The sequence below is a fragment of the Vespa crabro genome, chromosome 1 (assembly GCF_910589235.1).
Source record: "Vespa crabro chromosome 1, iyVesCrab1.2, whole genome shotgun sequence".
NCBI lineage: Eukaryota > Metazoa > Arthropoda > Insecta > Hymenoptera > Vespidae > Vespa > Vespa crabro.
In genome coordinates this window covers 1,158,651-1,172,500 of record NC_060955.1, presented here as the reverse complement: position 1 = coordinate 1,172,500, position 13,850 = coordinate 1,158,651, and the positions used below count along the sequence as shown (strand labels likewise).

The 13,850-nt window shown below is 31.9% G+C and overlaps 1 protein-coding gene across 2 annotated transcripts in view; it reads right to left on the bottom strand.

Annotated features, from left to right (window-relative positions):
• Nucleotides 1-13,850, bottom strand: part of LOC124424371 (diacylglycerol kinase 1) — an 82,512-nt gene that overhangs the window by 10,062 nt on the left and 58,600 nt on the right. Inside the window, exons 4-6 of one of the 2 annotated variants that reach the window (XM_046963321.1) lie at nt 3,701-3,835; nt 2,350-2,572; nt 458-619 (exon numbers count right to left, since the gene is read on the bottom strand). In XM_046963321.1, coding sequence (XP_046819277.1) covers nt 458-619; nt 2,350-2,572; nt 3,701-3,835 — 520 coding nt within the window. The remainder of the gene's footprint in view (nt 1-457; nt 620-2,349; nt 2,573-3,700; nt 3,836-13,850) is intronic. The other variant, XM_046963331.1, reaches the window with a different exon arrangement.

Genomic DNA, 13,850 nt, shown 5'->3' with positions numbered 1-13,850 from the left:
AAGAGAATGATTAGGATTAAACGTTTATCGTTCAATGTCGATAAATAAATGAACAATGAAATGAAATGAATCATTCATCTTTTGATCTTGAATAGCCATTTTTTTTTTTTTTTTTTTTGTTGAAAAAATTCCAACTATATTAATTTATTTAGAATAAATCGATTAAATGGCAAAGAGAAAACGTATATTGCTCGAGGCAAAATAGTTGAATTATTTCCAAAGTTGGCACGTTAAGTGTATATCAAAATGGGAGGCGACCAATCGAGAACCAATGTCGTGAACCATTCGTTGCGACAATGACGACGACGACGACGACGACGACAATGACGACGACGGTCAATATTGAAATCGATGGTATGTACATATTCTCTCTCTCTCGCTCTTTCTATTCGTCGTATCTCTCTCTCTCTCTCTCTCTCTCTCTTTCTCTCTCTCTCTCTTTCTTTCTCTCTCGTACCTTCCAATTTCCCGTTGTTGACGAGAAGCGAATTGTTCGACTTCCTCGACGAATTTCGTGACATTTGACTGTGACTTGGGCTGCTATCGGTGCTTTTCTTCTCGAGAACGTCGTGACAACTGTAGGACGTTCGCGTTACCGTCAGCATTGGATGTACGCTTCCTAAAATCGTTCGTCAGCACATGAAACAAGAGAAAACAATATATGTGAACAATTTTCTTTTCCTTTTCCTTTTTCTTTTCCTTTTTTCTTTCTTCTTCTTTTTTTTCTTTTTTTTTTTTTTTTTTTTTTTTTTTTTTTTTTATTTTCTTTCTCACGTCCCTTCATTGGTATCTCGAAGAACAAACGGGACAACGGGACAACGGGACGCACGTTATATGAAATATATCTCTAAAAAAAAAAAAAAAAATATATATATATATATATATATATATATATATGTGTGTGTGTGTAAATTAGTTTAAGAAAAGTTATTTCCCCGAAGATATTCTCCCTGGAGCGATAAAAGTGAAGGAGGGATAAAATAAAAAAAGAATAGGAAAGAAAAGAAAAATGTAAACAGAAAGAAAATAAAGAATCACAAATGTGTAATAAAAATAGATATAAGGATAAAAATATAAAATATGTCTGTCAGTCATTAAATTTTTTTAAGGAGAAAATCAACGAGGAGATCGACACTATTTTAAAGAGCCGTGCTTTCTTTACGAATAACAATCAAATTCCAGAATACTGATTGTTGTCGAGAAAAACGATGAGAGAAAGAAAGAGATAGAGAGAGAGACAGACAGAGAGAGAGAGAGAGAGAGAGAGACAGAGAGAGAAATTGATAACGTCGACGACTCTCAATGCGATAATACCTGGCATCATTGTTATTTTTCCCGTTGACCTATTTTTAAGAGGATGGGCAAGGATAGGTGGAAGTACTGGCAGCAGGAGGAAAGGGGTGTGAGGATGGGGTGGAGGGGGATGAGTGAAGGGTGGGATGGTAATGGTGGGGTAGGATCGAAGGATTTCCCTTGTCCCAACGAAAATACTACGACGCCTCCTGACATTTAAACCTCGAGAGGGAAATCGTAACGACGGTTTTTCTACTCTCGCATCGTTTCCTTTTTTCTTCTTCTTTTTTTCTCTCCTATTTTTTTCTTTCTTTCTTTTTTTTTTTTTTTTTTTTTTTTTTTTTCCTTAATCGCCCGTAGAGCTTCCTATTTTATTATCCCCCTTCTTCGGCCCTACTCTCAAAATGCCACATCACTCGTACTTCGCATTTCCTTCCAATCCGATTTCAAATCCGTCCGCCATCATCATATTTATGAATTTTGTAATTTATAACGTTGTCACCCTTTCTTTTTATTCTTTCTTTCTTTCTTTTTTTGTTTGTTTTCTCTTTTTCTTCTTTCTTCCTTTTTTCTTTTTGTTGTTGTTTTTTTTTTCTTTTTTTTTTTTTTTTTTATTGCGACGCTACCGAATTTAAAAAGAAAGATAGAAAGAAAGAAAAAAAGATACGAACAGAGAAAAGACCGAACAATTTTTTGCAATAATCATGAAATCTAATTATCGAGGAATAAAAGAATCGTGGTCACGTTAAAAAAAAAAAAAAAAGAAAAAAAGAACAAAGAAAAGAAAAAACAGGGACTCTTTTCTTAACTTTCATACGAAATAATAATTCGATTATGTAATTATGAGGAATGAAATCAAATGACAGATATATCCTTGGAGTATTATTGCATGCGATGGAAAAATATGCGAGTGGTATAATATGAAAAAGAAGAAGAAGAAAAAAAAAAAGGAAAAAAAAAAGGAAAAAAAAAAAGGAAAAAGAAAAAGAAATGTAGGGGGTAGATGATAACGAAGGAATGAATAAAAACGTGGCATATAGAAATTCGTTGAATTACCGGTTCTCGTTCTCGACGAGGCTTCGCTCTCGGTTCTGTGGTGTCCCAGAGCTTGAAGCTTTTCCGTAAGTCCATGAATTTTGTCGACCAACGAGGAACTACCAACGTGGCTATCAGTGCATGCTCCTCCACCCGATAATCCAGTGCTGTTCACGTTACTGCTCGAGGTTGTGTGAGAAGTAATCGCCGCGCATGCAGTCGTCGACGAGAGCACAGCCATTTCCTAAAAAAAAAAAAAAAAAAAAAAAAAAATAAAAGAATGAAAGAAAGAAAGAAAGAAAGAAAAAAAAAGCAGCGAGGAAAGAAGAAGAAGAAGGAAATAATAATATTCAACGATGAAAAGAATAAATACAGTAATATTTCCTTTATCCTTTACATAATGATTATTTCAAATTCGTTCGGCCGATTTAACTTTAACTTTATCCTTTGTCCTTTTCTTCTTCTTCTTCTTCTTCTTCTTCTTATCTGTATTCGCTTTCAATTTTTCTTTTTGTTTTTCCCTTTACTTTTCTTTTTCTTTCTTTCCTTCTTTCTTTTTTTTACTTCTTTTTTCACCTTCTCTCACCTTTCCATTACAATCAAGGATATATTTATTCTTCCGATTCGACTCTCGTATATCCGATTATATACGTATATACGATTTTTTAAATAATCGACGAAGGTCGGAATGGGTCGAGAAAGAAAGAAAAAAAAAAAAAAAAAAGAAAAGAAAGAAAAAATACAGAAAGAAAAGAAGGAAAAGAAAGAAAAAAAATCCTCCTCGATCCCTTTCCCGTTCGAAATAAATTTTCACCTAATTCAGTCCGGTCTCTCGTCCTTCCTTCTTTGTTCTCCATTTTCTCTCCCACCCTCCAACCCCCATCACTTTTTCCCCGTCTCTCCATTACTCGCCGTCCCCATCATAAAGTCTTTCGACATGTAAGCGATACGTAATCCAATCCGTTCATTCCAAGCCAGACACACGTTAATCCTTTTTAATTTACGTTGGTACGTTAGTACGAGAACGAAATCTCATCCGGACGCGTTAACATCGTAGTTATCGAGAGATCAATTTCAAAAGGATTCTTTAACAACAAACGAATATTTTTCGAAAAATTTCCTTTTTCTCTTTTGCTACTTCTCCTTCTTTTATTTATTTACTTATTTTTTTTTTTTTTTCGTATATTTTCTTTCCTTCAATCTACACTATCCATTCGCTTCTATTTCTAAAAGATCAAGTTTTCGATTGAACCTTCAACCTATAACCTTTCAACCCCAGATTTAATACATACATACATATATATATATATATATATATATATATATATATATATTAAAGTTATGATATTGTTACTTTTTATGACATACATACCTTAAAGGCCTTGCCATCGACACCACGGGAATCCTTTTTAACGAACGAGAGAAAAAGGTGACGCGAGAGTTCATCGGGTGTCGCGACTTCGAGATAGGTATCCAGAAATTTTCTAAAACCTTCATAATCGATGTCCTGTAAAGATAGATATATATGTAAATAAAAACAATTATATGAAAACAAAAAAAAATATATATATATATCTATATCTGAATACAGATATACATATTTATTGCAATATCACTTTACAAGAAAGTAGAAGAAAATTATTTTGCAATATATATATATATATATATATAAAAGGAAGAAGAAAAAAATCGACCGCTTACAGTTTTTTATTTTAATTTATTTAGAGACATATCTTCGTTAAATATCTCGTAAACATAAAATATGAACGATGATATATTATTAATATAAAATTCTCATTATATATATATATATATATATTTGCAATACATTTCACAAGTAGTACAAAACAATAAAACTTGATTGATTGTACTCGTGTAATTTTTATTATCATTTATTTATTCATTCGTTCACTCAATCATTCATTTATTTATTTATTTTCTTTTTCTTTTGTTGTATTTAATAGACAACTCTCTTTAGAATAAACTTTTAATCTCACCTAACGAAGCATATAAAGTAGTGGGAGAGAGAAAGAGGTGATATTTCCATCACGGACAAAATGTTGTCGTATTTTCGATGAAAAAAAAAAAAAAAAAGAAAAAAAAAGATGACGAAAGCCAATTGGTTTTTCGACAAATTGACCATTCCTCGCGATAGCAATCGACGGCCTACATTAAAGCCTACGAACCATCATAGCATCGCTAACATTGGCACTAATCGATCGATCGATGTTTCATGCAATTAACTTGTGTTTACCTAAAGCCATTCGTCGAATCACCGAGCAGCGTTGCGCATCGCCGTTATTATCCATGAAATACGTTTATTACGATAGTTCAATGTTGCCATCGTATTTCAAGATGAAATGGTACCTTAATTCCTTTATTATCATTCGCGAGAACAGTTTCCGCCTTTAAGAATGATAATTATTAAATGAAACGGATTAGAAACTCTTCGAATAAGATAAAGATACAGATATATAGGTAAATAGAGAGACAGAGAGAGAGAGAGAGAGAGAGAAAGAGAGAATGACGTTTCGAATATTCAGTTTGTAGGTCAAGCATTGCGTGAGATATCCATGATGTTCTCAAAACACGACACTGTGACTGACTTGAGTATTTCCTCGAGAGAGAGAGAGAGAGAGAGAGAGAGAGAGAGAGAGAGAGAGAGAGAGAGAGAGAGAGAGAGAGAGGGAATGGGAAAAAAGGGGGAGAGGATAGAAAAATTAATTAAAATAATAGAGTAAAGAGAAATTTTCATTTACAAAGCAATCCTGAAAAAATATGACTACTTTGTGTTTACCAAGGCAATCCCGTTCCTCGGTCTCAAGAGTCTCGAAGGACGAGAAATAAGAGAGAGAGAGAGAGAGAAAGTGAAAAAAAAAAAGGAAAAGGAAAGATCGATTATACGTTCAAGCGCAAACAAAAAAATCCGTTTACGTAAAACTCAAAAGCATAAAAGAATTTCTTCTATAATATTATTACCTATACGCGATATTTTTATAATATAATATTATTCGGGGAAGCGGTGGGGGGGGGTTTGCTTTCTATTTTTGTTTGTTTTCTTTTTTTTCTTTTTTTTTTTTTTTACGTATTTAAGAAAACAAAAGAAGAAAGTGAAAGAGAAAAATTGAATGAAGAAAAACGATAAAATTATAAGAGAAACGAATTTCATTTAATCGCGTGACTGAGATAGAGAGATAGAGATAGAGATAGAGATAGAGATAGAGAGAGAGAGAAATGTAGGATATGATCATTTCGATACCTGTTGATCGAGACGTTAATAAGTTTCGATCTTGTCGAATACTATTATCCATTGAATTCGATAAACTCGGTAATTATGCACTATCGAAAAAAAAATTTCCTTATGATTTATCTATGTATCGTTCGTTCAAGAACATATTTAATTATAATGCGATCGGAATAATCGTTCAGAAAGCTTTTAAAAGAGTCTCCAAACTCGTTTACTTTCGAATCGATAACTCACGATCGTACGACGATTAATGCTATACCATATATACATATACTGTAATCTATAATGCAATATAAATCGTTGATAAAATAAAGAATTAATCCTGAAAATAATAATATCTCTAGGGATTAAATTAGATCGAATACATTTTGTAAGACAATTCAAATAATCATAATAATAATAATAATAATAATAATAATAATAATAATAATAATAATAATAATAATAATAATAATAATAATAATAATAATAATAATAATAATTGATAACAATTAATCGCACGTATCAATTTTTTTTAATCCCCCGTGTTTAATCAGCATTTTTAAAAAAAAAAAAGAAAAAAAGGAGAAATCGAAAAGTATCATGAAGTATTGAAAAAACGATGAACATTGAAAGCTTAATAAAAGTCGAATTAGATTTTGTTAACGATTCTAAACAAATAGAATTTGCGTTCCATTTCTGCATTGATATTTATATGGGGAAAAAAGAAGAAAACAAGAAAAAAAAAGAAAAGAAAGAATAAATAAATAAATAAATAAATAAATAAATAAAAAAAAAAAAGAAAAAAAGAAGAGAAAAAAGAAAAAAGAGAAGAGAGAGAGAGAGAGAGAGAGAAAAATGAAAAGAAAAGAAAGGAAAAGAAAAAAGCTGACAACCAAGAGACAACTCACTTTCGAGCTTTTCTCGAGCAGAAAGCTTTCTGTCCCTCTCCCTCTCCCTCTCCCACCCATTCTGCCTCCTCCTGTCCTCCACTTCTCTCTTTCTCTCTCTCTCTCTCTCTGCTTTACTGTATGACATTTATCGACGCCACTCTTCAAGGACGGAGGGCGTCGCCTTCTCCTCTTTCTTTTTTTTTTCTTTTCTCTCTCTCTCTCTCTCTCTCTCTCTCTCTCTCTCTCTCTCTCTCTCTTTCCTTTTTCCCATTAAACTTGCGCTTTTAGCGATAAACTCTCACCCTCCTTGGTCGAGGCTGGACTACGCTTACAAAGCGAAAGGGCGCGGTTTCTGTAAAGGACGAAAAAAAAAGAAATAAAAAAAAAAAAAACAATAAAAAAAAAATAAAAAAAAAAGAAAGAAAAAAAAAAGATAAAAGAAAGGAAAAAAAGAAGAGCAAGAAAAGATAGAAAGAAAGAAAGGAAGGAAGGAAGGAGAAGAAGAGCGAGTGTGTGTGTGTGAGAGAGAGAGAGAATCGTAACATGAAATCGATCGAATGTTCGGTATATATATATATATATATATATATATATATATATACATATATATATATATATATATATATACTCGTTCCCTCTCGTTCGGATGATCCTCCTCGTAAATGAAATCGTAACGGATCCAAAGCGATAAGTCGAAATGAAAGCTTTCGAGATACCCACTTGAGTACACTTCGTTAATCCCGTCCTCTACTTCTCGGATTCCTTTCTTTTAAATTGCTGAAATTTTCTGAATAGAAATTGCTCTTTCCTTTTTTTTTTCCCCCTTTATCTTTTCTTTTCCACGTCGTTTTCTTCATCTTTTTCTTCTATTTATTCTACTTCTTCTTATTCTTCTTTAGGTATATATATATATATATATATATATATATATATATATATATATATATATATATAAATATTACCGTTCATTATTTTTCACTTGGAATAATGTCTCCATGAGATTGTATTTTAAATTAAACACCACTTTTTTTTTCGTTCTCCTTTTTCCTTTTTTTTTTTTTTTTTATTTTATTCTCTTGATTCTGTAATTCTATGGGTTTTACGATAAAGAGGTGAGAAGGGTAGAATAAAGGTGGAGAACGTATTAAGGAACATTATGGTAGATAATATAACATTTTGTTATGTACAACTTATGCTAATATAATTATGCTATAATTTCTGGTCTATGGTATTACTACTATCTATAACTTTTATCAGTGGAGTTAGCGGTACGAAAGTTTCTAGGCTTGTAGTTTGTTGATGAAAAAAAAAAAAAAAAAAGGAAGAAAGAAAAAAGAACAAGAAAAAAAAGAAGAAAAAAGAAAAAAAAAAGAAAGAGCTCATAAAATCTGGAAAAAGAAGAAAAATAATTGATTTTAAATCACCCTTAGAAAACTTCGATTCATCCTATATAATTATATTACATTTTAAGAATTTAGTACTTGGCAAACAGTTATTTTTTATTAATAAATTAAACTTTTACTTTTTATCTTTTTTTTTTTTTTTCCTTACCAACGTAAAAGAATAATATAAGATTGTAAAAAATACCGTGTAAGTTTTAAAATTACATGCTAATGTCATGGAACGTTAATTCATTTTTTATCTTTTTCGAAGAGAAAGGAGGAAGAAAAAAATAAAAGGAAAAAAAAAAAAGAAAAAGAAAAAAAAGAAAGAATCAAAAAAAGATCGAAGATAAAAAAAAATCGGAATATTTTCTAAACAGAACTATTGCTCGTCGGAATGTACGTATATATATATATATATATATGTACGTGGGAGTATAAGTCTCTAGAAAATGTCTGACAAATATCTGCTCGTACTACTGAGAATTGTCTTACATTTTAGTAGTGGATGGTTATTGCCTTTGGTAATAGCAATTGAGTCAGACTACTTACTGAAATGTAAATAGTCTTCTTTGATGTTTTACAATCGACAAATTACAAAAGTATGACAATTCGAAAAGATCAATTACTTTTCATTTATAAACAAACATATATAAATACATACATATATATACATATATCTATATATATATATATATATATATATATAAAATTTGATCAGAATAATATACACGGTGTTTATAAAAAAATCATGACAAGGATTTTGAACGACGATCTAAATATTACTATCAATAAAGATTGGAAAATAATTTTTACAACTTTTATAATTTATACCGATTGACGATCGATTGACGATTAAAAACACGACGAAATATACCTTTTATCCATAAGGTTGAACGTTACGTAAGACTAGTAGTTTTCAAGGTACATTGTCCACCAGGAGTTTTGATAAAAGTGATACTTTATTCGTCCTCGTATAACAACGCGTCTACTGTGGGCAATCTGGTTGGATCTTGGAAAAAAAAGGAACAATTTCCCAGTTTCTTCTTCTTTACGAGCATTTCCAAGGTTTAAGAATAGGCAACGAATTGCATCTCGGTGGTTACGTAACACGTGACATCAACTTTTATCCTCGTTCAACCTCGTAGAAAATATTGCATCGATTTTACCGATACTACCGAGAGACAGATAGAGATAGAGAGAAAGAGAGAGAGAGAGAGAGAGAGAGAGAGAGAGAGAGAGAGAGAAAGAGAGAGAAGGAAAGAAGAGGATGAGAAAATAGTTTCTCGTTTGAAGACGTTATTGCAAAGGAGGTATCATATCGTTGATACTAACTCGAGTGAGAGAGAGAGAGAGAGAGAGAGAGAGAGAGAAAAGTAGAACGCTTTTGTGCCGGCCACGTCGGCCGCAATGGAATGTATCCGCATGAATGAGACAAGACACGGCCATTAAGCTTCGAAGTTACGTAGGGTGAGGTTGGTTAACGTTGAAAATAAAGTTCTAGAGGGGTTAAATTCAAAAATTGGGAGAGAGGGAGAAGGGAATAGAAACGAGCACGTTCTGAATGATGATATCGTAACGTAAGAGGGGTTCCCCCCGTCGTCCTTCGATAGTGACGTCAGAACGATGCCAATGACGTCAGCCTTCCCCTGGCGACGTCGTAACCTGCTATTTTCGAGGGATTACCTACTACTACTACTACTACCGCTACTACTACTACTACTACCGCTACTACTACTACTTCTTTTTCTTTTTCTTCTTCTTCTTCTTTTTCTTTCTTTCCGTCTTTCTCTGTTTTTTTTTTTCTTTTCTTTTCTTTTTTTTTTTTTTTTTCTTTCATCGACAAAATTCCTGAAGGGAAAACTCGAAGGAAAAAGTTTAATAAAGGTTTGATCCTCCCCTACGTACTCCTCAACGACCCCATCTTTTTCTCTCGTGATTAAAGAATAAATAAATTATTTGCTTTTTTTCTACTTTCTTTCTTTTCTCTTTTTTTCTTCCTTTTTCTTTCTTTTTTTTTTCTTCTTTCTTTCTTTTTTTTTTTTTTTTCCTTGCACGCGCACCGATCCGAAGATTCACGTTGCGCTTTGAAGTAGCCTTCAATTTTTTTTATCCTTTTTATATATATATATATATGTACACATATTTACGCGAAGTATCTCAAGGACAACAACCGACGACGACATTTTTTTACTCGCCGTGATAATATTTATTGTCAATTTTTCTTCCTTTTTCTTTCATCTACTTCTTTTCTTCTTTCGTTTCTTTTTTTCCCTCTCTTTTCCCATTCATGTCTCTTCAGAGATTCTCTTTTGTGATAAGAAAAAAGAAAAAAGAAAAAGAAAAAAAAAAAAAAACACATAAACCATATGCCAATTATAGTTAGATCAATTAGAATTGGATACACGACCGATCTTATTCGAGATCTAGCTCGTGTAAAATCCTTTTAAAAAAGGCTTAACAAACGTTATCGTTCTTCTTTCTTTCTTTCTTTCTTTCCTTCTTTTTTTTCTCTTTTAATCCTTTTAATTTTGTATTTTGAAATAAAAGTCGATCTCTTGATCTCTTGATTTCTTTCTTTTTTTCTTTTTCTTTTTTTTTTTTTTCTTTCTTTCTTTTTGCCTATTACATGTCGATGCTACGGGTCAGCAAATGAAAAGCGAAAGAGAAGTTCTCTCTTGAGAATCACATCCTTCGAATGTCTAGTAGGTAGAGACGATAATCGTAAGAAGGGAGAAGGAAGTAGAGACAGACAGACAGACAGACAGACAGACAGACAGACAGACAGACAGTGAGAGAGAGAGAGAGAGAGAAAAAGAGAGAGAGAGAGAGAGAGAGAGAGAGAGAGAGAGATGGAAGATCGTGATGTAGCCGAGATAAGCTTAGGAAATTTCCACGTTCTCTTGTCGGAAGTCAGACGACGAGTCCAGGGAAATCAACTCGATTCAAGGAAATGAGTCCGATCGTCCTCCTCTTATACGACCTTCTTTCCATTCGTCGTGTAAATTCGAAACGATAAAGAAAAAAGGAAGAAAAACAGAGTTCTAAAATAAAAAGAAAAAAAAAAAGAAAAAAAAAAAAAAAAGAAAACAAAGAAATAAAATAAAAGAAGATTGGTTGAGAGTTAAGGGGATGATATTAGATTTGATCGTGATATCAACCGAATAATCGTAAAGCGTATTCGTGCATCGGCATTTCGACGACAAGATATTTTCTCGATTATGGAAAAAGAAAAGAAAAAAAAAAAAAAAAAGAAAAAAAAAAAAGAAGAAGAAGAACTATATCATCGTACATCATATTCAATATTATTCAATATTTACATACGTATTTGTTTATTATTTTGTTTTTACGAAGATAATATTCTATCATACACGCGCGTATAGATACAGGAATTCTATATATTGTATGTCTAACGATATTTTGATAAGAATACAAAAAAAGAAAGGAAAAAAAAAAAAAGAGAGAGAGAAAAAAATAAAAAGAAATTGTTCGAAATAAAGAATCCATGATATATTACGCATTCGATCTCATTTAGACGGCATTCAAATTAGTCGGATGATAATACCGCAGATGGTATTGTTCGCAAATGCAATATCAATAATTTTCATGTTAGCATAAGTTCGCTAAAGGCCGTTAGAACTTTAATGATGGCAAATAACCGATCTTGATGATGGTCCATGAATAATGCATGGTACAAAGTTCATGGTAGTTCATTAATACACAGTAGAGAATAATAAAGTATAATACATGCAGCGGGTATATGTATATGTAGCGATGAATAACAGCAAATAAAATGAAATCTCATCATTATGGGATTTATTATATTCTTTTTTTTCTCTCTCTCTCTCTCTCTCTTTCTCTTTCTCTTTTTCACACTTTCTTTTTCTCATTTAGACTGAAATCTCTTGGTTTGATCGAAAATAGCAATTGACCCGGTTCGGTATTATGGATCGAATCATATACATACATACATACATACCGTCGTACGTATCGCAAAATGTCTAAAAGCGGTGACCCTACATCATCGATACGGTCAAACTCATCGTCATTCTCTTCGGCTTCCATCGGGTTCCTGTCAGCATCGGAAAAAGAATCGAGCCGGAAAAGCGAACGTCCGGATAGATAAGCGTGTGCAAGTTAATCCGCATTTAAAATGAACGGAAACGAGAAATTGAACAGCGATTAGTGACTCTCTCTCTCTCTCTCTCTGATCGATATTTCTTGCTATTGTAACAAAAAAAAAAAAAAAAAGGAAAAAAAAAGAAATAAAAAAGGAAAAAGAAAAAGAAAAGAAAAGAAAAAAAGAACCAGACAATCCAAAAAGAAAAAAAAAAAAAAAGTACAAATACACGCACACAACGAAGGAAAAAATTTTGATACGAATCGAACATATTATTTATTAATGATTAATTATGAAATTAATAAAACGTTTAATATATAAAATATATTAAAATTAAACGATCGTGATATTCTTAACAAGTAGTACTCTTCATAATTTTGTTATTCCGACTTAAATACATTTCTATTCCCAATAGCCGAAAGGGTATCTTCTCTTTCAACGTTAATTGATTGATAAAAATTAAGGTACATATACATATATATATACATATAAGGTACATATATATATATATATAAAAGATGATCGGTTTAGTGGTTGGCTAAGGTCAACGATATGTTCTAAGAATAGATCCAAGGGTTTCACGTGTGATACGACAAGAAATATACTTAAGACTAAACGACTAAGGTCTACGAGCGAGGTATCTTAGAAAAAGACTGAATAAAAGGAATGAAGGATGAAGTGAAAGACAGGAGTAGTGGTAAAGAGAAACAGAGAGAGAGAGAGAGAGAGAGAGAGAGAGAGAGAGAGAAGGAATGAGGGTGGTAAAGAAGGAGTAATGTCAACAATTTATATACTAAAAATAGAGACCCGAGGATAGTACGATTGTCCGGTTAGTCCGATGTACTATCATGGAGACCTTAAAGGTCGGCCCGGGGTGACTTCAATTAAAGCTCTTACGACAAGAATCCACACCCTGGTCAAACATAATAAGCTTTTTACCCTCGCCTAGAACTCGCAACCTTCCTTCATACCTCTTTCCAACCTATTACACGATTTTTCTATCTATCTATTTATCCATCTATCTATTTATCTATCTATCTATTTCTATTTCCTTTTCATCCTAGTTTTATTTCGTCCCATTACCAACTCTACTTCTACATTCTATTTACGACTCAACGATCTCGTTAAAGATCAAATCGAAATAGAAATAGATAAGAACAAAAAGTGAAATAAATGAATGAATGAAAGAAAGAGAAATATATCTTTTAAAGAATTGAATATTTATCGTTTATCGAAGAAAAGAAAAAAAAAAAGAAAGAAAACAAAAAAGGATACAAGCAAATATTCTCGTTTCCACGTGTAAAGATATAAAAAGTCGAATATTAAATTCTCTCGATTGTATTCACGAATGAAAAGTCTTTCCCTTTCTTTCTCGTTTAAACGATGAAAGAGGACATAGTTCAAGCACATATATCTCGCATTTTTCATCGTCTAAAAGATAAAAAGAAATTCTCGGTGTTCTTCCTTTTCTACGAACGATCAAGAATATAAGACGCGAGTGAGAATACTCGTCTATGTCAAAGAATTATTCTTTAAAAAGAGGCTTCCCTTTTTCTTTTTCTTTTTTTCCCTTTTTTCCTTTTCCCTTCACTTTTTTTCTTTTTTCTTTTTTTTTTCCCTCGTTGAATTGCAACAATGATCTCTCTCTCTCTCTCTCTCTCTTTCTCTTTCTCTTTGTTTCTTTCTATCTTTATTTATTTTTAAGAGGGTAACGATAATTAACGAATATAAATATTCATACAATGAGAATGCATTGTATAAAAAATTTTTTGCATATTAATTAAATATTGATCTCTTCCAATAATAAAATCGATAATCGTTTTATACGATACCGAAAGGAAGAAAAAAATTAAGAAACAGAATTTTTCTAACGTCGAATTAATTACTAGATTAGATTAATA